We start from the raw sequence: 21,770 nt of genomic DNA on the forward strand, positions 1-21,770 counted from the left end.
TTCTGAAGAAGGCCAAATAAGGCACGAAACGTCAACGACTGTATGCCTACTATTGAAATTATTAAATATAATTTTAACATCTTGTAAATGCTCGAAAATTGGCCGTTTTAAATTATTTAGCTTCTGCTTAGTCGAGCGAGATTATTTTGTTTATTTATAACTAGAATTTCGCTGAAAAAATATACATTTGTGATAAAAATTATATTTTATTTAACTGGGCATTCTTTCTCGACGTCATCATCATTTTAAGAACGACATCATGACATAAGAATTTGCTCAAATTCTAAGGATATTTCATTTACTCATCGGTATTCTCAGGGCATTTGTGAGATTTTCTCGTATTGCATGGAGGTTCACTCAATTCCTAACGCATCTTCTTCCTCGTTGCTAGCAATTAATTTGCGACGGAACATTATATGTGACGGAAAGCTCTGCGATCTCTAAATCCCGCGACGTATTTTCATGCGCAATAAAGTATACCTAGCACTGTATAAAAAGTTTATAAAAAGTCGAATTCTCCAAGATAAGCTTAATGCTAATCAAAAGAAATAAAACTTATTATGTAATTTCAGAAAAGTAAACCAGGAAATGAATTTCTGCTACAAATTTATACATATATGCGTCACGCGGTACGACGTCCGATAAACTGGCTCGGGCAGAAATTACAATATGGTGGGGTGTACGCTCCAACACCTTAAAAGCTTTATGTGTCACGAAAAAAAGCCAGTATTCAATAAATCCTTACATTCGGTAGTTGAACAGATTTTTTTTCAATTCGAGTTTAACGACAAGCGAGCTACTTCATAAAACACTAAAATTATAATCTATTTTCCGAAGAATACAGTCTACTTATATGTCAAATATATATATATACATATATGCGTCAATTTCTATAATTTTCGAATTATTAAGAATTATTATTTTATTATTTACATAATAGAATACCAAGTTTTAAACTGGAACTAGGATTTGCGATATTGCAGCTTTAATCATAAAAGTGTTGTGTTCTTTGTGCTAACAATTAAAAATTATATAAGAATAAGATATCTCCATTTCAAATTGTTGTTTAACATACCTAGATGAATATAAAAATTATCAAATTTCTAATTCTTGAAAATGTCTTAATAATTAATATTAATTTAATAGGTATTAATAAATCTATAGCTCTATCAGCTTAATGACGTTACATTTTCAGATTTTGGGTACGAACGAAATGGTCTCGTGTAACATTTTTGATAATTATTTATCAATTGCTATTATTAGTTTAAACATAATTTTGATCGAAGCTGTGCCTTCTGAGCTTAAATTAGTCAATGTGGTAAGTGCACTTGGATAATATTTTTGATAATTAAACATATGCAGACACACAAAAACGCGCGCGCGCAATTACACGCAATCTCTCTCTCTCTCTCTCTCTCTCTCTCTCTCTCTCTCTCTAATTTAGTTTTTATTACATTCCAGATTTTATAAATCGCAGATAATAATCCGTAATTGCTTTAATTATTATTTTTATTCACCCTCCTCTCTCTATAGGTATTCAGACATGGCGATCGAACACCTGATCTCAACGAACACGAAATGTATCCAAATGATCCGTATATAAATTATACCTTCTATCCAACAGGCTTCGGACAATTGACCTTGGTAAGTACGACATATCATTCAGGTCATCATCTATATAACATGAGTTAAAAAACTTCTAGTGAGAACAAGATCGGTAAATTTATATGAACGCTTGTAAATTATTTCTTAATTCTTCGAGATTTTATATAAATATATTCAAGTTTTTTTAATTTTATTAATTATATTGTTATCAATTTCTTTTCTATTTTTAAAATCGGTTGGATATTATTTGACAACTAGAATTGATCGAATTTTTATAACTATTCACAGAAAGGCAAGAAACGTGAATATAGACTGGGACAATTTTTGCGTTCTAGATACAATGACTTTCTTGGCAGTTTATATACGCCAAACTTAGTCGTTGGTCATAGTTCGGAGATAGATAGAACAAAAATGTCTTTGCAACTTGTTCTCGCTGGCTTATTTCCACCGAGAAATGTACAACGATGGAACCTTTTTTTAAATTGGCAACCGATTCCGACATCGTACACACCACGTGTGGAAGACAGTATTTTCCTAGCCATAGAGTGTCCGCAGTAAGTATATCGAAAAGCAAATAAAACAAGCAAAGAAATATCTTTAAAATTATATTTGAAATATAATAAGAATGTTTAATTTAAAACAAAAGATATATTTGTATATCAATTTCTTAATTATCTATACATATCAAAAATTAATATAAATAAGATAATTTGATTTACATTTAAAATCTTCAGGTCCATGAACGAATATTCTCGAATATTAAATTCGACCGAAGGACAATTACTGACTACCCAATTCCAGGACTCTATGGACAGCTTGACAAAATTAACCGGAAAGAAAATAGAGACATTAGTAGATCTTTATCTTCTTTATAATACTTTCGCAGCTGAGTCTTCCTTGGGATTGCCTCTTCCCAAATGGGCATACGATTATTTTCCTAATGGAGCATTGTTGGATGGAGCAGTAGCCTTCTTCAATATTAGTACTAATTCCACTCCTTTATCAAGAAGACTAAATGCTGGTAAGTTATGTTTATCTTGGCAAAAACAAGTCTGACAAAATTTCATTGTTTAATAATATATAAATTAACAATTACTAAAAACATGTATACAATATACATATATTAACGGTCATATGAAATTCATTAACATATTGGAGATATATCGTCAAAAAATCTAAAAAGAAATTAAAATTATGCAAATCTTAGATATACATAATTTTGATTTAGAAAGAAGAAAGTACATCCAATGAATTTTTAGTTTAAATTTGTTATAAAACTTCAGTCTATTATAAATGTAATAGATTCTTTAACAATTATATCACACTTTCATATAGAATTTCATTAAATAGAATTAATTATTATAATGTCATATGTTATATGACAAACTTTTGCACTGTTTCAGGTCCAATGATCCGTATTATGACGGATAATATGATAGCTGTACAAAATCCAACCGCTGCGCCGAATACGAAGATTTATTTATACAGTGGTCACGATTTAAATGTTGTCAATATGTTGGAGGCGTTCAATGTGTACAAACCGCATGTCCCCGAATATTCTAGCGCAGTTATTCTGGAATTGCGACACATTGGGCAAGAGTATTATGTGAAGGTAAGCATATCTTATACAAATAATTGTTACATTAACCATAATGAAAGAAGAAATAATACAGATTTAATTATTTTTATTATATATCATATAATGGGTTTTTTCAGCTCGTGCATTATCGAGGCATTCCGCCCACTATCGAGGATCTTAAAATTCCAGGCTGCGATATACTGTGTCCCTTCGATAAGTATCTGGATCTAATTGAAGACTTGATGCCGTCCGACGAGGAGATGACTTGTAACAAGAAGATTCCGAGTTAAGTCGGCATGAAATATTCCCCTTGCAGAGAATGTCCTACAGAATTAGAATTTAATTAAGAAATCAGCAATGTCGAAAAGAGCTATTATATTATTCAACGATAACGCGCGTGTATTTTCTCAATTGACTATAATATAAATGTCTAGAAAAATTTTCAACGTTTATTATTATATCCTGTACCATGAATATCACGATAAAATTTTTTTCCACCAAATCATTTTATCTCAAGTTTATTTATTCAATTGTCTTTAAATATTATACATACTGACACATTTACGTGACCTCGAAGCTCATTAAATCATATTTATATTGTTCAGAGTGTAAAGCAGCAGCTAGATAAAAATGAAAGCTCCTTTATTAAATTACAAAAGCTTCAATACAATAGCTTCAATTTACAAGCAGATACTAAATATCTACACCACGCATATGCTTCCATTTTAAGTAAATTGTAATCCGTGCCCATTATCATTGTTGTTTTAAGTCACATATATAATTGTCTCTAATTTATACATCTATGTAATCCTCAAACACCACACTTGGTTACGCTAACTCTCAGTTCATTCGAGAGCATTTTTAAACAGTGAGGGGGAAGGAGGGAATTACACATGCCTACTACAAATCCCCTCTAAAAGCAGCCTTTGTGTTCTCGAAGCAGCGGAGTAAGAAACCCGCCAAGTCAATCTATGCGGTTACGCTCACTCAGTGGTAACGTTGGAAAATTTGTGATTCTTCGAAAGCAAAAATAATAAATAATTTAATCTATTTTTACGGAATTTCATATTTATTGCAACTATATATATGATAACTTTTTTTTTTATTATTATTGCAACAATTTTATCACATTATTTGACATTTTTATACCTGATTTTCATTCAGAAGCAATTTTTCTTCATTTCAACTTTTTTCATTTCAACGTAGCCGTAATTGTTGATTGATTCGTCATTTTGGATTTTCAATATCATCAATACAATTATTCTCAATACTTCAACGCCACGACAGTTTATTTCATATTATTTTCATTCAATGGAAAATACAATTTTTCACACAGAACTTTCGTTTGCTGTGTGGTAAAAGTAAAAGAATCACCCAACTTTAGCTCGCCGATCAAGTATAGTTTTCGGGACAAAATCGTTTATGATGTATTCTTTCTTAAAGTATATTTTAAAATTTATATATTTGCACAAACAAGGTTAAACAAAAAAGTTTTGGGACTGCAATAATTATAACACCGTAACATATATTAGAATAAAATAAATTCTTTTTAATTTTCAATATATTCTCCACTTCTATATATCGATGACATCGCTTGATTATCGATCGAGGATTTGTTTAAGTTGAGTTCGGCGATTACATTTAATCAAGCATTCCAAGATCTATCAAGCGATATCGTCGACGTGTACAAGTCGCTGGGGAACATATAGAAAAGTAAAACTCGTTTATTTTATTCTATTTTATGTATTTTACGTATTTTGATTTTGATTTTATCAGTCCGGAACTTTTTTGTCTGACCTTGTGTGTGCGTGTATATATATATATATATATATATATACCATATATTTATGTGCTAAATAAAACAGACGCAAACTATAGATTTATGCATCAAAATCTAGCTATGCAAACTTGAAACAAATAGTGTATTGATTCAGCTCGGTATTGTTTCGAATGGATTAATGTATGTTCATGCTTCGACGAATTTTTATAGTGATCAAAAAGAAGGTACCTTATCTGTCTTTACGTCAAGAGAAAAGTCGTATTAAAGCATAAATTTTAACTTTATCTTTATATTTCTTCGAATGCAACATCACATATTTATTTTACGTCTGATGTAAACGAGCTATCGCTTTATCACGAACAAAAGATTATATGCATATAATATGCATATTTTTACACACCTGTTTACACGAATCTCGGTTTTATCAGTTTATCGCTGCCACGACATTTATCGTTCTCGAGGAAGCATTTACTATAAGACTAATGGCATTACTTCTCCAGATTAGGTGCCAGCAAGATGGTCTCGTTCCTGATACTCGACAATTATTTGTCGATTGGTCTAATCATCGGCATAAACGCTATTCTACTTGCAAGTGCGCAACCTGAGCTCAAGTTAGTTAATGTGGTAAGTATACTATTTGATAGCATTGTTGATGATCAATTAGATGAAATCCACAATCGTCCCACTAATTACCGATATTATATTTTTACGTATTAGGTATTTAGACATGGTGATCGGACACCTGATAAAAGCGGACAAGAAATGTATCCGAATGATCCGTATTTAAATTATTCCTTCTATCCGGAAGGTTTAGGACAGTTGACAGTTGTAAGTGTAATTATAGTGCAATTTCTTTCGAATTCTTCGGAAAAAAGTGATATTGTTGAAAGAATGAATTAATATGTATAATATTAAATTAAATTAATTTCCTACAAAATTGAATGGTACAAAATCATGAATATATCGATTAAAAATATTTTGGATATTGTACCAGTTATTGCGCTTAAGTACAGAGGTGATAAAGTTTATTAAATGCGCTTTGTGTAATGTAGGTATTGATTTAAGATTAATTAATTAATGCAATTTTCTAGCGAGGCAAGATGCGCCAGTATGAATTAGGACAAGTTTTGTACCGCAGATACAAAAACTTTCTAGGAGATCTATATCTGCCAAAACTCGTTATGGGTCACAGCTCGGATTATGATAGAACGAAAATGTCTTTGCAATTGATTCTCGCCGCCTTGTTTCCGCCAATAAATGTTCGACAACGGTGGAATCCCGCATTGAATTGGCAACCGATTCCGACGTCATATGTGCTACGTGTTGATGATAATTTCTTCTTGCCTGATGAGTGTCCACAGTAAGCAGACTGATTTAACTCGACAGAAATAAAGAAAACGAACATGCAAGAAAGATACATATTCTGAAACTTGAAAGTTCCACGCGAGAAGAGATTTATAATATTTGAAATTATTTTCAGGTTCCTCAAGGAGTATAATCGAGTGCTGGATTTACCTACAACGAAAAAAAGATTGTCCCAATTCACGGGCATGATGAATAAATTGACCAGGTTAACCGGCAAGAAGATCGAAAAGCCTCTGGATATGTATTATTTGTATCACACCTTCGTAGCGGAGTCATCTATGAATCTGACTCTTCCCGAATGGGCGTACGATTATTTTCCGGACGGTCCACTATTCGATGGAACCGTAGTTTCATACAATATTGCAAATTCTACTCCTTTATTAAAGAGGTTGTATGCTGGTAAGAGCTATAATCAATGGTTTACTTGTTTACTATTACACTAGTGGAAATGGAAAAAAGAACACTATGGGCTGATAAATTTACTACTAACGTACGCGTGTAAGGTACCCCCAATAAAGATTTCCATATGTTGTACAATCTTATCTTTTGTATCGTGCACCGTGCTCGACCATACGCGAATGAACACAACGTTATTATCGTAGGGATAAAGTATCGTAGGGATAAAGTGTTTTTCACGTTCTTTTGTCCATTTCCACCGGTGTAGATAATGCCTACGATATTATCTTTCTTACAGTACTTGCTTATTTTTTTACAGGCCCCATGATTCGTGCCATAACGAAGAATATGCTAGCCGTACAAAATGCAAACTCATCGAACACGAAAATTTATTTATACAGCGGTCACGAAACTAACATCGCGACATTGTTGCACGCGTTCAACGTGTATAAGCCTCTTGTACCTGAATACACCAGCGCAATTATTCTAGAATTGTTACAGCAAAATAACCAGTATTATGTAAAGGTAACTGCAGTATTATTAAATAGTATACACACAAGGTATCTTTGTAAATGATAATACAAACACAAAAAGAGATAATTCCTCATTAAAAAAAATGTAGAGAATAAAAAGCTGTTCACATCGTTAATATTATATATTATTAATTTTCTAATTTTTAGAATTATTTTGAAAATGTATGCCTGTATGAACAAAATTTGAATTATTTATTAACAAAAATACATTACGAATTCAACTATTTATGCCACGTAATAATTTTACAGTTTTTATATTATCGGGGCATTCCGCCGATCATCGACGAGCTTAAAATCCCAGATTGCGAAACTCTCTGTCGTTTCGACAAGTTCTTGGGTCTAATACGAAACTTGATTCCATCTGATAAAGAAATGGCTTGCGACAAGAGACAAACTGTGGATTACGCTGACACAAAATATCCTGCCTACTTGGAAAAAATAGTGTACAATTTAATAACAAAATCAATTATTGATTTCAATGGGAATAGATAATAATGAAAACACCTAATGCGCTAATTGATTTTAGATATATAACTTTAAATAAAATAATTTAATATTTAATACATTGTACGTGATTCTACTCCTTCCATTTATTCTCCAAACTTAATTCACGCCTCATACAAATATATATATATATATGTATATATGGTTTTATTCAGTCCGTACAAAATTTTATTAATCCAAATTTAGCTTTTCAGCAAACAATTCTAAAAGTTCTTCTCTAGTTATAATATCCCACAAGCAAGTCATCTCCTTATCTGAAGGTATCACATTCCGCACGAGCTCTAAATAAGTTTCCAGAGGGCAAACTTCATCGCAGCCTGGCAGTTTAATGGTCACCAACTTTCCTGTGGTGCCTGTCCAGAGTAAAATCTATCGACAAGAAATAGACGATTATATTTAATAGATATAATTCAATTGACCCAGTTAGCCAAATATAAAAAAAGCATAGTTTATGAAGTGTCTGCAACAAATTTTCTTGACAAATAAACGACAGAATTGCAAGTTGTCCCAAGTTTGTGGTGAATTTAACGATAAAATATAACAAAAAATTCTCTCCGCGTATAGTGTGCTTAAGGTAATTAAAGGTATTGAAAGAGGAATGTCGAGAATGACTGAGTTACGTAACGTAATAAGTTTTGCTCGATATTTGCAGCTACCTACTTTGCCGTATTGCGCCGTGCATATTCTTGTTCGGTTTTTACCGGCTACTTGCCGTTAGATTATAGATTATGTTAGCAAATTTTGCGCGATTTTGTTTGCGTCAATTTGCTCTCATTTTATAAACAGTAAATTTTGTAAGCAAAGCACAAGCTTAACGAGGACACAGATTTTGATCCGAAATTCTGAATTTGCTGCTACAATTTGCAAACGTATTGTTATCATTTTGGTGTTAAGAGGGTCTTAGGATATATACCTGAAAGAAACTGTATACAATTACCTTAATGTAAATCTGACCGAAATCATCCCGCAGTTTCTCAAATAGGAACGCCGATCCGTAATTGGGTAATTTCGGTTCGCTAATATTTTGGGCCCTGGCGAACGCTGCGATATTTGTCTCGTGGGCACTGTACACATACATCTTGCGCGAATTTGGGCGTTTGTTTATGTTGTCGATGAATTTCTTGATCAACATACCACCGTTCAACCGCTTCAACTGAGTCGTGTATGAGCGGATCTCATATTCCATCACGATGACCACCTGCATCGACCGATACACTTGATCGGTGCACCACTCCGGCAGAGTTAGATTCATGTTTTTCTGAAATGCAAAAAGAGCGAAACGTATAGCACTAATTATTATCAAACATTTTCATATTTACACATATAAATCATTAATAAACTTTAATCTCAAGTGATATAGAACATTAAAAAGTATAACTTTATTGTATATTTGGTATAAAAGATATTTTATTATTCAAGTGAAACGTTGTCTGAATATTCGGCTCACTTGTGCTGTTAACAGATTGTAAAGGTCTAGTAGGTCGTTCTGAACCACTCCAGTTTTCTCGCTCAAAAATTTGTAGAAATCTTCGTAAACTGCAAATCTGTCGCGCACCTCTTTCAGCTTCTTCGTTTCTGCTAAAGCTGATTTGTATCTAAAAAAAAATTATACGTGTAATAAAATATGTTAAGGAAATGGATGGGAAATGATTAAAAATATTATTTGTTATGCACGAAATTTATTATTAAAAACTAAAATACTAACGTTGGACAATTTTGAGGCTTTAATAATATGTCTACTTTTTCAGGTACATAATTAATAGGAATGGCGAGCCACGGTAAATCCGGATTCCACACTTGTGATGTATCTGGAGGGTACAACCCTGCTAACATCAATTGTAAAGACATTTTCGTGCGATCAGTCTCTGTACTAACAGCGTAGATATCTCGCGGGTAATAGATCGATCCCAGAAAGTTGTTGTAACGGTGCCTCAACATTATGCCGATTCGATATTCCGTCAGCTTTCCTTGCTGAAAGACGAAAACTAGCAAGTTAATTTTCTGTTGTTTATCAATAATTTATCACAGTAGCACGTTATCAGTAGCGCCTAGCGAAGAATCTTAAGATAACATATGAGAGATAAAAAGAAGCAAATATATATTTATAAAATAATATATATATATATATATATATATATATATATATATATATATAGAATAAGTATTGATTTATTTTAAGTATTAATTTTTGTATTTTAATATTTCTTTATTTATTGCTTATATGATGAAAATTTATATATATAATATATAATAAACGACTTTCTACAATTTTTAATTATATTTATAAAACTGAAAGAGTGAGAAGAAAATTTGATGCAAAATATTCAAGTAAAAAAGTTGGTGAATATATGTGAATTGTGAGTAAATATACATATAGATATAGATAACAGATTTACGAAACGGGACTTGAATACAAGTTAATGTTGTGTAAAGTATGTGTGAAATATATTACAAACTAATGTAATAAAATATTAGAGAATACGTCGTAACTTAAACTTTTTTTAAGATTAATATTATATTTAAATATTGATAATTACGTTATTCATATAGTATTAATTTATATTTATACTTACATTGGTTAACTGGCCAAGACCCCACGGCTCATAAGTCGATACGTTATACGGGTCCGTGGGATAAATTAAAGTTTCTTTTAGTCTCGGCGTCCGTTCTCCATGTCTCATTAGCTGCAACGTTCAACGTAATGTTGATATGTAATATATTACATTATTATTATTATAGCATGTAGAAAATAGCATATCTAAATATATGTACATTAATTTAATATTTAAGCGTAAAATAAAATATATCACTACAAAACTATGTGTGTATTTCTCATTGATTTAGATTTTAGATTGTCACAGAAATAAAGGAACTTTCTATCGATTTATAATTTATTTTACGTAATACATGTACTCATCTCTAGGCTCTAGACGTCTGGACCATATGTTTTTAGTTATTTTAACTTGACTTAAATCACTTGTCACAAAATGTTGTAACGATACTGATATATTATATGTATATATTGTATATTTAAATGCGAGTACGTACCACTTGAACCAATTCCAAACGGAGCTCGCATAGTCCTAAGGACACAAACAAGCTTATTGTTAATAAGAGCAGAAACATCTGCAGAAGAGCGCGGTTCATGCTTGCACGATAAAGCGACACGAATAAATGATTGAGCGAAAAGTGAAAGAGCGTTTATCCGCTCGAAAGGACGGGCTCGAGAGTCATCAACACGAGCCTATAGATTATGGCTACAAACTAATATGATTGGCCTAATAGTTTATACCGACCGTTTGGTATCCTTACCATTCGTATCGAATCCTTATCAATAATCTCGGTTTATACCGAGATTTATACCGGAGATTTAATACGGATTTGATACAAATATAGTATATTTGGAACGCGTACCAAACGGTCGCGGTTACGGTGTAAACTAGGCCAATAACAACAAAGAGCTCGCACACTCGCGCGATACATTTTTTATAACGATAACCGATACAGGCGCCTGTTAAATAAACTGTGGATATGAAATTTTACATCGCGTATCGGTATTTCGCGACAGAATTTTCAGTTTGTAGATATGCGTCATGCGAATGTACAGTGTACTGATTTGACACGTGGCATCGCGAGTTATTAGCTATATAATAGCTAATCTTCTTTGCATGATTTTACGTGTAACAAAATGCAGGAAGAAATCGATGCCAACGTAGCACTCAGCTAGTCAGCTTATCACTATTCCGACGGTGATCGTTTAAATTATAATAACAATTAGCACAATAAAAACGACACGTATATATGTGACTGTAACGGGTTTATCCAACAATATATTTCACTTATTTAATTTAATAACGCATTTAGTCGTTTTAAACTACTGCTATTGTGCTGAACGTTTTATTTATACGTAATACATTTAAACGATATATAAACGATCGAGTAATACGTCTATAGAAAACAATGTACTTGCGGTAGCAATTTAACATGATTAAATTTACCATCTCTCATAACGTCATTTATTTCAATTTTTATTTAAAAAAAAAAAAAACCTACAGTTATTCATACGACTTGCTGTCGTTCTGCAGTTTGCAGAATGTACCTACTTATTTTAAGACTTGGCAGATCTCGGCAATGTGAGTGAACGTATATATCAAATCAAATAGATATACCGTTGAAAACTTCAACTAAACGGTTCAAAGTTCTCAAGTCGCATAAACGGAATATTAAGACCATTTCTTTTGCGTCAAGAATAATTAATTATCGATAAGAGGCCGTTATTTACGAGTCATGATCATGACCTTTACATACCCTCGCAAAACGCACCGCATTCTCCCTCCTTGCAATATTGCGCAATCGTTCTGACCGATGCGGCGGAGTAGCAGAGGAATAACAGCAGCGTCGAACGACGACAAGATATCGCACTGTTCCACGTCATTATTACGCTGCGAGATCTGATGCGGATGTCTATAGATGTCTTGCAAATATCTGTTGACAACTTTTGCAATCACCTGCTCTCAATACAAACACATTCGCGTCGAAACTCGAAACACACACTTTTATATACAGTATACACTGGCTGCAGCTATAGGAATGCTAGGATGATATATATATTCAATAACCCGATAGTCCCGCGATATATATTAAATATGTTTATCATCTCAAGTATGATTTTAAAATGTTATCCAGTCAATGAAATGATCGTGTAGATCGTAACGATCACATCTAACAATAAGCTGATAGTTTGCGAGTGAGTCGCACGTGTTTTTGCACAGATTACGTAAAGTTTACGTTGCGTGAAAGAAGCAAGGATTACGTGTCCATGACGCTGCGCGTTCTTCTTCTTCTTGCCGTGACACGACAAGTATGAAAACAATCTTGTGTGTGACTGGTTCTATTATTATTAAACACCATCAACATCATAACGGTTTCCAAACGATCACCCATCCACATCCACAGATGTTATGTTAACCTATCTCCCCGAGTGTTTACACTCATCACTCATTTACACTGCTTGACTGCTTACCGAGATTCCGAGAACGCGAACGCGCAGATTTGAATTTAGCGCAACTCCACGCGCGACCACCACGACCTCTACGTCGTCGAGTCCCTATTTTCATTCGATAGGGGAAAATGACGGATTCGAAGAGTAGGCAGTTGGCTACTCTGGCATCGGTATATCCAATAATCCAATATGGCGCGATACACAACACCAGAGAGGATCTCTCTGGTAAAACTATACCTATCTTGTCTTGAGACATTTTATGATGACATTAAAGATATTGCGTGCGATGTCATGCTGTTTTTAAAAAATTATCATATCTAATGTACATAAAAAGTATATATATTTTCCACTTTTATACTTGAACTCACATGGCACATGGCTCATGATCATTATGCCCGGTCTACAATGGATGTCGGAAGTCGGAGTCGTAAGAAATTGACCAATCACAGTTCATTATTCTTCGGCCGCAAGGAGAATAATAGATTGTGATTGGTCAATTTCTTACGACTCCGACTTCCGACATCCATTGTAGACCGGGCCTTATTCCCTGCGTTCCGTAACGCGCATATGCGGGTCTGCTGAACGCGGCCAATGGCCAATGTGACTCATCGTAGTTCCAATTTCCAATTCCTGAAAGTGGATGTGTGGCGCTACTGTACGGCCTAGCAAAAGCGTCCAAGAAAATCACTAAACACTGGCGTGCCAACCTGCCTTACCTGCCAACGCCAAATCAGACAAACGAGCGAGCCAAACGTGATCGGGCTGCAACGATGTGGTTCTGTCGGTAATGTCGGTATCACGTTCGACATTCCGACGAACGTGTGTGTTATCGGATCCTCGCGGACGCGTATGCCGGGGTGTTGTTTTTTTTTTCTAAAATTCTAAATTATCCCTCGCTTGTAACTTGTAAATATCGATCGTCTGTAAGCTGTAAGCTGTAAGCGGTAAGCGGTAGCACGAGTGAAACCACGACGGCTCTAACCTCTGCGAATAAGTTTCTCCGAAATTTTTATATGTATTTACAAGAGCGAGATAGAATGTGTGTCTGAGCGTTCAGACGAAGGCTCGGCGAGGCTATTGAATGGTGAAAGAAATATATTGAATCTAGCTTTTTTTTTATATACTTACACGTGTCGAGAGACTGTTAACTCGGCGATGTTATCTCGTGTGTTTTTAAATGCCGCCGCGTCAATCCCAATCCAACTAGAACTGCTGTATATATTCTGTGTTGAGATGACTCTTATTCTCTTGAGCAAAGTGTAAACGCGATAAATGAGTGCTCCTGAAGAATCGCTAAACGGTCAGGATCCTGATTATGTCTCCACAACTTCCAACGACCAAGCCCAGCAAAAGATTTACGAAGAAAATGGTAAACATATTGATTCCATTAATAATAATTTCTTACAGACGTAGTACGCGAATAAAAAGATTAAACTCTCAAACATTAGCGCAACATTAATAAATTTGCAAGATTTATTTTTTAGAATACGTTTGATATTATTTCGTGATTCTGTAAACATTTAACACAGGCGTGGTCAGCTTCGAGCTTTGGACTTTTGGAGCCACGATGCCAAGTATCCCCTTTCTATTCACGAAGAGCGAAGGTGTCGCGTGGCTCCGAAGCTTCAACGTGACCATGCCTGATGGCCTGATCTAACGGTATCCAACGATAAATAACGCAACATCTTTCTTTTCTTTTAGCAAGAAACACTACCGCAAAGAAGATAACTGCAATAGTGGAGAAAGAGTTCTCACGGGAGATTGATTTGAAGGAGAAGGAAATTTTACAGATACAGGAAAGACTGCACAAAACTCTCAAGATCTTTCATCTATTGCGTTACGTCATAATTACTAACTTTTACAATCGCAAGCAGTGTCAACGTCCCCAAGCTGCGGAGACCACGAAACAGACGAGGATTCATCCCGCGATTAAAACGTTACTTGGAAAGTGTCCCAAATCCACTGATTGTACAGATCTCGCGGTGCCATCGACGTCCACCGATCCCCGATTTTTGTACAATGAATGTCTCGCGTCGGGCGCGAGCACCACGGCGAATAGCACGCTCAAAATCGAGGAAAATGCAAACAAGCGTGATGGCGCGTTACAAGGTGAGAAACGAAAAGCGTCGGACGAGGAGCCTCAACCTCGCAAGATACCTCGTTACGTGCCACCGAAGAGCAGCGTGCCTGAGAAGGCATGCCCGTCTCGTGGAAATAGCCACAAGGTCCGCAAACGCATTGTCGTCGGCAATATTTCCAAGTGGATCCCGCCAGATTGGCGAGAAGATGCGTCGAGTCACAAGTGGACGATGTACGTGCGCGGTGACAAAGATGAGAATGCCAACATCGGAACTTTCGTCAGTAAGGTGAGGTTCTTCCTGCATCCCAGTTACCGTCCAAACGACGTCGTTGAAGTCACGTCGTACCCGTTTCACCTGTCCAGACGAGGATGGGGTGAATTTCCTCTTAGGGTGCAATTGCACTTTAAGAATGCCTTGAATAAGCCCATGGACATAATTCACCACCTGAAACTAGATCGCACTTACACGGGACTGCAAACCCTAGGCTCGGAGACCCTGGTCGACGTGTGGATTCATACGGCGGAATCCCGTAATCCGGAACAGAATAACCACCAAGTCGAGTCTTCCATTAATAATGACACTTTGGTAAAGGTAGAACCGAACGGTAATGGTAATAGTTTCGAATTTACTCATAAACAATCGGCGAACGTCGCGGAAATGTCACGGCTTACCGTGAACACTTCCGAGAAAATGCAACTGAAAGAAATGTCCGAAGCATGCAAACGATTGACGTCATCATTGGATTTAACCGGAATAAAAACTGAACCTAACGACGCCGACGCAACCACTCGCGTATCCAACGACAAACATGGAGAAGCGATACGCAACCCCATCGAACACGATCATAATTATTACAGCAGACAGTATTTTAATTCTGGTCCGTGTACTGTAAGAGAAGGAAACGTGACTGTGGAGCACTGTCCGGAAAACGACTGTACAACGTTCGCGATCACGTCAGTTGAGAGTAACGAAAAGAACGCTGACCTAGTCGTTCCCTCGCATAGATTTAACGGTGATATCCAGTCTTCCGGCAACTATCAGCCTTTATCTTCAAATTCAAACGCAACGACAGACGCGTCGCTAGTAGTAAATACATTCCAGAAGAACAATAGTCAAAAGAGTCTGTCGTCACCCGACACGGTGAAATCTTTACGAGCAAAAAACTCGAACAGCGATAATACTTTCGGGATTTCAGAAACTATCTCGGCCAAAGATACAGTAACGACGACTAATGGTTTCCACAAACCGTCCCGTGCCTCGCTCGCGTGCTTCAACAATTTACAGAAAGCCGCAAGTTCCTCGGAAATCAATACGTCGCATTTAAGACCTCTGCACATCTCCATACCACCGTCGAATATATTCGCGTCGTCGACCAGCAAGCATGTACTTCTTTTGAAGGATAAGAAATCAATACCGGTGGATCTCGCAAGTATACTTCCATCAAAATCTAACGAAAACTCAAAAAAGTTCGTCGACGGCGACGTGAAAGTTTCTGTTCCGAGAGACGGTAGCGTCGCGAGACTAAACGTTCGCGTTCCTCAGGGCGTGAGCATTCTGAAGAAGCCGCCTAACGCCAAGGCAAATGCGCGAAAGGAAGGTACAGTTGACAATAACAAAAAGGCTGTTGTACTCAAGCTGAAAAGCGCTAATAGTCTGCTGCTGAACGTTAACGAGAACGTGCCGATCCTGAAGATAGCGGACTCGCGCGACCTGCGAAACACTTACGGTCTCGCCGAGGCGACGACAAGGAGCAATCCGTTGATTGGCAAGCAACAAGAATCCGTATCGTGCGCAAGATCGGAGAAGACCGTGGTGCAACGGGCGAAGGTCACGCTGGGCAAGGACAAATTCAAAATCCAGAGCAAGAAGGATCTGTACGAAGCGGTTCTCCGGTCAATCGACACCGTGAATATCGCCGACACGGAGGCGCTGATACGATTTATTATACGCCGCGTGCCGATCGTTACGCGAGACGCCCGCGATCCCGAGTACAGACGGCTGCATCCTTACGCGTGTTGCAGCGAGGAGGAATACTTTGCGTACAATGTCGGTAAACGGCGAGCCATGGAGTGGTACCGCGCGAAGACGATCAGAAGCTTTCTACGGATGAAGCCGATCCCAATCGACCAACTATGGACCATCAAGGAGATCATCCTGTGGGCGAGACTACACGGCTACACACCGAGTCGGAATGCCTTCGGTGTACAGGAAACAGCCGGAACGAGCGATACGAAGAAACTACCCGATACCACGACATCTGCCACGGTCTTATCCACGTGTACGGAACCACGTGCGCTGCATAAGTGGCTGCAGACCTGCCAGCAAGAACCTAATCGTCAATCGAAGGATAATCATATCGATGACGAAGAGATCGACGTCGAGAATGTGAAGGAGAGTCCACGCAGTATTACAATCGATCGGAGAAAAAACGACAGTGATAAAAATAGCACGTGTTCAACTGGTTCTACATTATTACCGATTGAACTTGACGAAGATCTGCTGCCGTTCCATAATTTCGTGTGTGACACCGCGCGAGATATCGGCATCAAGATCACACCAGAGGAGATTATTCCCGGTGTTGTATATTGTGCTGCTAGTCGTGTAATGATGCGGGTAAAATTATTTTTTATGCACGTGTACTCACTGTTGGGATATAAAATAAAAATTGTATATTCACGATCATAATTGTATTCAGGTTGTCGAATGTTTCGTGGAGGATCTCACTCGATCGTCGTTGGCAAGAGCTTGGGAAAGAAACAGCGGAAATGAGTAATTATATATATATATATATATTTTTTTTTTCTGCACCTCTGTGCACACACGGTTTGTATTGTAAACTGTCTATTATATATTTCATTAATTTGTATTGCAGATGTCCCAAAGTCATTACGCCAAACGACGTCCGTAACGCTCTCGCAAATCGAGAAGAATTCGATATTTTCACGAACGAAGGTCTGGGCTCGAGACAAGAATTAAATACAACAGAACTATGACGACACACGTGCAAGCGACCGCTTAGTCGCACTGGACTCCAGAATACAACGAAGTAATCGATACAATTCTTGAAGATATTCTTAACGACACAGCGAAGGAAAATCAAGACAGACACTTCCTACATTCATGTCGGAAAACTCGAGATTGATTCATTTCAATCCCAGCCAACTGGAATCCCGTGATGTTCAATCTCGCGTTGCAGCCATTCGCGAACCGGTTCGTAGTATGCTAAGAACGGCTCTATACGATACTCGGAATATCCCGTTGTCACACGCAACGCGTGTCTCCAATTTGCTTTGCTTCCGAGTTTCATGATCGACCTGGAAGCATAAAGTGAACTAAAATCACTTTTTTTTTACATACATTCGTACATCTTTTTCCATGTTCTCCACACAAATGAAGCATTTAGATATACATTTTGTAGGAAAGTTATTTTTTTACTATTTTCTTTCCTTATTTTCGAAAAAAAAAAGCCAGACGTAAAACTATTATTTTGTAAAAATTCATGCAGTTGCTTATACCAACCTTAAGAATTTTCCCGCATCCTTGGAGCCATAAATGTCGCATTTGTGAAGAGGTAAGTTAAATGCCGTGGAACCAACCGGTAAATTCAAAGATGCTTCACACATTCCTTGAAATAATTGAATTTGCAGAAAGTTTCCCAGGAAGTATCTATTGATATCAAATTATTTGTTAGTTTTATTTGTATATCCTTCGTATCAAATCTTCTCTCGAACCTACCCGGCATAAGGTATACCATGGGCGATGTGGAATTTCGCCGCTGGATCAAAGAACTTCTCGGATCTCGGTGATGGCGGTACGACACCCATGTATCGACGATGCAAGTTCCACCAGAATGTGTTGTATTCCGATGGCTGTGTCTTACCGGAGAATACGGACCACCTCCATTTCTCTATTATTAGTCCATTGGATAGTTGCGGTATTTTAAGTAAAGCTTGCTTCAGAAGGAGAGCTATTTCCAACGAATCTTGCAAACGCGAATTTACTTCGGATGAATTGCCGAATGACGCAGAAGCGTTACGTATCAATTCCAGACGATGCATGTGTCGGAAAGAAGTTGCGCCATACGAAATAGCATCGCCTATTGACTCGTGAAAAGCACTGTTGATTCCATTCTGAATAAGATAACATATATTTTACATACAAATTAAAATGAAAATTATTGCAATAGGTAGTTTGTTGGAAATAGTAAGTTGATTCTTGTCAAGACAACGATAGCTCGACGTTATAATATAAATAAGTCAGTTACATAGTAACAATTTAATTTTAAAAGGGTTAAATACCTTGAAAAATGACGGCTGATTCTGATATGCCATATAATACTGTATGTGACCAATCTCGTGATAAATGACATTGAAATCTTGCGGTCGTGTTTCTAAACACGCAAAAATTCTAAAATAAAGGCACAGTTAAATTAAACTGAATTCATAACGTCATAACTCGATTCCTATGTGACTTAAAATCATAAAAATACCTAAAATCATCCTTCTTGTACATGTTGACCGCGGTTGCGTGACAGCTAGATTCCCTGCCAGTTTCTTGTTCAAAGATAGACTTCTTCCAGAATTCTGACGGTAACGGTGGAAATCCGAGAGATGTGTAAAAATCTTCTGCAGTCTTAACCATTTTTATTACGCTGTACGTTTCTTGTATCATCGAATCCGTCAGATTCGGCATGACCGCGGTGTACGTTGGAAACACCACGTCAATTAATGCTTCCCAACTTTGCGACCACAAGTTGCCTATATAAAAATACGCCGAAAGAGAAAGAAGTTGCGTTCGCTATTTTTTCGTTATTTACGTTATTTACCTTTATTATTAACTTATTTTACCTAATAAATGAGCAGGAATTGGCGAAAACACATCAATAACGTCGGGATACAATCTTGCGAGCCGGAATCTTACGACAGCGTGAAGAAGACTGTAGAGAGGCTCAACTTGTCGATACATTTCTTCAAAAACGTTTTCCAAGTCTGGACGTTCGTATTCCTCTCTCCAATATTCTCCGATATCAGCATAGCCTTATACGCAGTAAAACTTAATTATTATTAATACTATTAAAAATAAAAGCTTAATCCTCCTTTTTAAAATCTCAATAAATAATTTAGTATTATAAATGTTACGTTACCATTGTTTCGCACAGCAGTATTTTGAAGATTCACCAACTGTCCAAACAGTTTCTTTGTGTGACTCATATGATTTCTCCAAGCAGTCCAAGCCCAACGTAATTCCGTCTCGTTTCTAAATAAAACAAATATACATGTTCAAAAAAGGATATTAAATATTTTCTTTTTTGTCATATTTTTCGCATTTCTGAGAGATTCCGTAACTTTAGCTTTAAATTACATAACGTATTGCAATGTACCTCGAAGTTGCCATTAACTTTCCCACGTCTAATTCACCGTTGTAACATCTTTGTACGTAATTTTCAATTTTGCAAATCCGTGCAGACGTATATGCGGATGACAACAGTTGATTGATAACAGTGATTTTTCTGTAAAAAGAGGAACGAAATGAAAATTGGTTTAAATTTAACGATTTATATATAAACAAGGATTTTCAACTTTGATTATAGACATCTGTCATACCTTGCTATTTCATTGGTATATTTTGGTCCTTTGCACAAAAAGCGCAGCACGTTTTCGTTCACAGATACTCCATCGTTTTCAAGGTCCAACACGTTTGTACACCATCCATTCCTTAACTTGAGCTTCAGACGAACAAGGTGCATATATATTTCTGACGATGTAATCGAACGGTTTGCGAGGGTTTGCCATTCCAATTCGGCGATCGCTCGATTTAACACGTCAAACGTATTGTCTATCCGATTGAGCACAATCATCGATGTTCCACACGCAGTTTCTTCAATTTCTAATAAATAATAAATAAATCATCAATTATAATTTTATCGTATGGAATAGATAAATTATTGACTGATTCACGTCTCAATAATTATTTGAATATATCAAAACATTTATAAAGTTATTGAACATTTTTTATACGTCACTATTTCACAGCGCATTATATTTAATTAAAATTAAACATTTTTTTCAACAATCACACTTTACTTTTCGAGGCGACGTTGCTGATATGCAGAACGATGCATACTGCGATGAGATGAAGGAAAAACGCATTTCGCAAACGTTTTCTCGGATCACTTGCCATGTCTTGCAAACGAGACGCGACGATGCCGCACTGTCGGTCTACGGAGAAGGATTAATCAGCTATTGTCGGAAAACGTGAGCCTTTATCCGCGTACTCGAGGACCATTTCTGCTGACTGCTCCCGCATTTGCGTCGTTTCTTGTATTTTTCTAGGGTGACAGGAGATCGATATACCTTTTAATCAAAACCTACGCATTGTTTTACTTACGCCAGCAACGTGCTCTTAGCTTCATTACTTCATTTCCACTGTCTCTGCCATGGTGTCTTTCAATCGCCTCATTCCACCGTCAAGAAAAACACTCCATCGTCCTGCTTCAAGAAAAACGATCTCCTCTGACTCCCTGTCTTGAGAAAATGAGATTTTGATTGCAGCTTCGTGAACGTGAACCCGCGTGCGAAGCACGCGCACGATAAAGGAATAAAGAATTGATATACATATATATATGAATTAAGCATAAAAAAATTAATGAAATATTGTGTATAAATTGTATAACGTCAGTTTACGTAAATCCATTAAGCGAGTAAGGCAATATATTTTATAAATTTGTTTATAAAATTAACGACTTCTCGATACTGATATTAAGCTGGTGGACGTGAAAGTTGAATTGGCGGTCCTATCATGTCACCGCGGCACCCTGTCACGTCGTTTCCGGTGACGGGCGGAAGCGGGCTCGCCTGCTCTAACCTCGCCTCGCGCGCGCCTCGCCCTCGCGGTCACGTGACCGTTGCAACTTGCAACTGCATCT

General features: G+C 36.7%; 4 protein-coding genes across 7 annotated transcripts; 2 read left to right on the forward strand and 2 right to left on the reverse strand.

Moving 5' to 3' along the window:
• Nucleotides 1-227: 227 nt before the first annotated feature.
• On the forward strand, nt 228-7,773 carry LOC112455959. The gene is made up of 13 exons (XM_025018187.1): nt 228-750; nt 1,196-1,318; nt 1,534-1,644; nt 1,894-2,159; nt 2,340-2,626; nt 3,009-3,217; nt 3,322-3,469; nt 5,446-5,588; nt 5,682-5,792; nt 6,056-6,324; nt 6,445-6,728; nt 7,045-7,250; nt 7,508-7,773. The coding sequence occupies exons 1-13, from the start codon at nt 670-672 to the stop codon at nt 7,748-7,750; spliced, it is 2,481 nt and encodes an 826-aa protein (XP_024873955.1). The 5' UTR covers nt 228-669; the 3' UTR covers nt 7,751-7,773.
• Nucleotides 7,774-7,826: 53 nt separating this feature from the next.
• LOC112455965 (venom acid phosphatase Acph-1-like) lies at nt 7,827-12,786 on the reverse strand. The gene is made up of 7 exons (XM_025018196.1): nt 12,071-12,786; nt 10,811-10,845; nt 10,336-10,446; nt 9,468-9,733; nt 9,210-9,357; nt 8,700-9,020; nt 7,827-8,131 (listed from the first exon to the last, which is right to left on the reverse strand). The coding sequence occupies exons 1-7, from the start codon at nt 12,195-12,197 to the stop codon at nt 7,934-7,936; spliced, it is 1,206 nt and encodes a 401-aa protein (XP_024873964.1). The 5' UTR covers nt 12,198-12,786; the 3' UTR covers nt 7,827-7,933.
• Nucleotides 12,787-13,555: 769 nt separating this feature from the next.
• On the forward strand, nt 13,556-17,864 carry LOC112455967 (YEATS domain-containing protein 2). Of its 2 annotated transcripts, XM_025018200.1 has the most exons (5): nt 13,556-13,848; nt 13,972-14,133; nt 14,466-17,458; nt 17,541-17,614; nt 17,718-17,838. In XM_025018200.1, the coding sequence occupies exons 2-5, from the start codon at nt 14,037-14,039 to the stop codon at nt 17,836-17,838; spliced, it is 3,285 nt and encodes a 1,094-aa protein (XP_024873968.1). In that variant the 5' UTR covers nt 13,556-13,848; nt 13,972-14,036. The 2 variants fall into 2 exon arrangements, with proteins under 2 accessions (XP_024873968.1, XP_024873967.1); XM_025018199.1 differs by having other exon boundaries at nt 13,556-14,133; nt 17,718-17,864.
• A 122-nt stretch (nt 17,865-17,986) lies between these two features.
• Nucleotides 17,987-21,656, reverse strand: LOC112455969 (angiotensin-converting enzyme-like). 3 transcript variants are annotated; one of them, XM_025018202.1, is made up of 12 exons: nt 21,589-21,656; nt 21,233-21,365; nt 20,929-21,063; nt 20,449-20,731; nt 20,226-20,354; nt 19,989-20,101; nt 19,693-19,881; nt 19,335-19,602; nt 19,144-19,252; nt 18,581-18,975; nt 18,365-18,511; nt 17,987-18,159 (listed from the first exon to the last, which is right to left on the reverse strand). In XM_025018202.1, exons 2-12 carry the CDS (start codon nt 21,255-21,257, stop codon nt 17,994-17,996), a joined length of 1,959 nt encoding a protein of 652 aa, XP_024873970.1. In that variant the 5' UTR covers nt 21,258-21,365; nt 21,589-21,656; the 3' UTR covers nt 17,987-17,993. The 3 variants fall into 3 exon arrangements, with proteins under 3 accessions (XP_024873970.1, XP_024873972.1, XP_024873971.1); XM_025018204.1 differs by lacking the exon at nt 21,589-21,656 and having other exon boundaries at nt 20,929-21,173; nt 21,261-21,442; XM_025018203.1 differs by lacking the exon at nt 21,589-21,656 and having other exon boundaries at nt 20,929-21,173; nt 21,233-21,442.
• Nucleotides 21,657-21,770: the final 114 nt, after the last annotated feature.

The sequence above is a fragment of the Temnothorax curvispinosus genome, unplaced genomic scaffold (genome assembly GCF_003070985.1).
Source record: "Temnothorax curvispinosus isolate PA1 unplaced genomic scaffold, ASM307098v1 QBEX01006549.1, whole genome shotgun sequence".
Lineage (NCBI taxonomy): Eukaryota > Metazoa > Arthropoda > Insecta > Hymenoptera > Formicidae > Temnothorax > Temnothorax curvispinosus.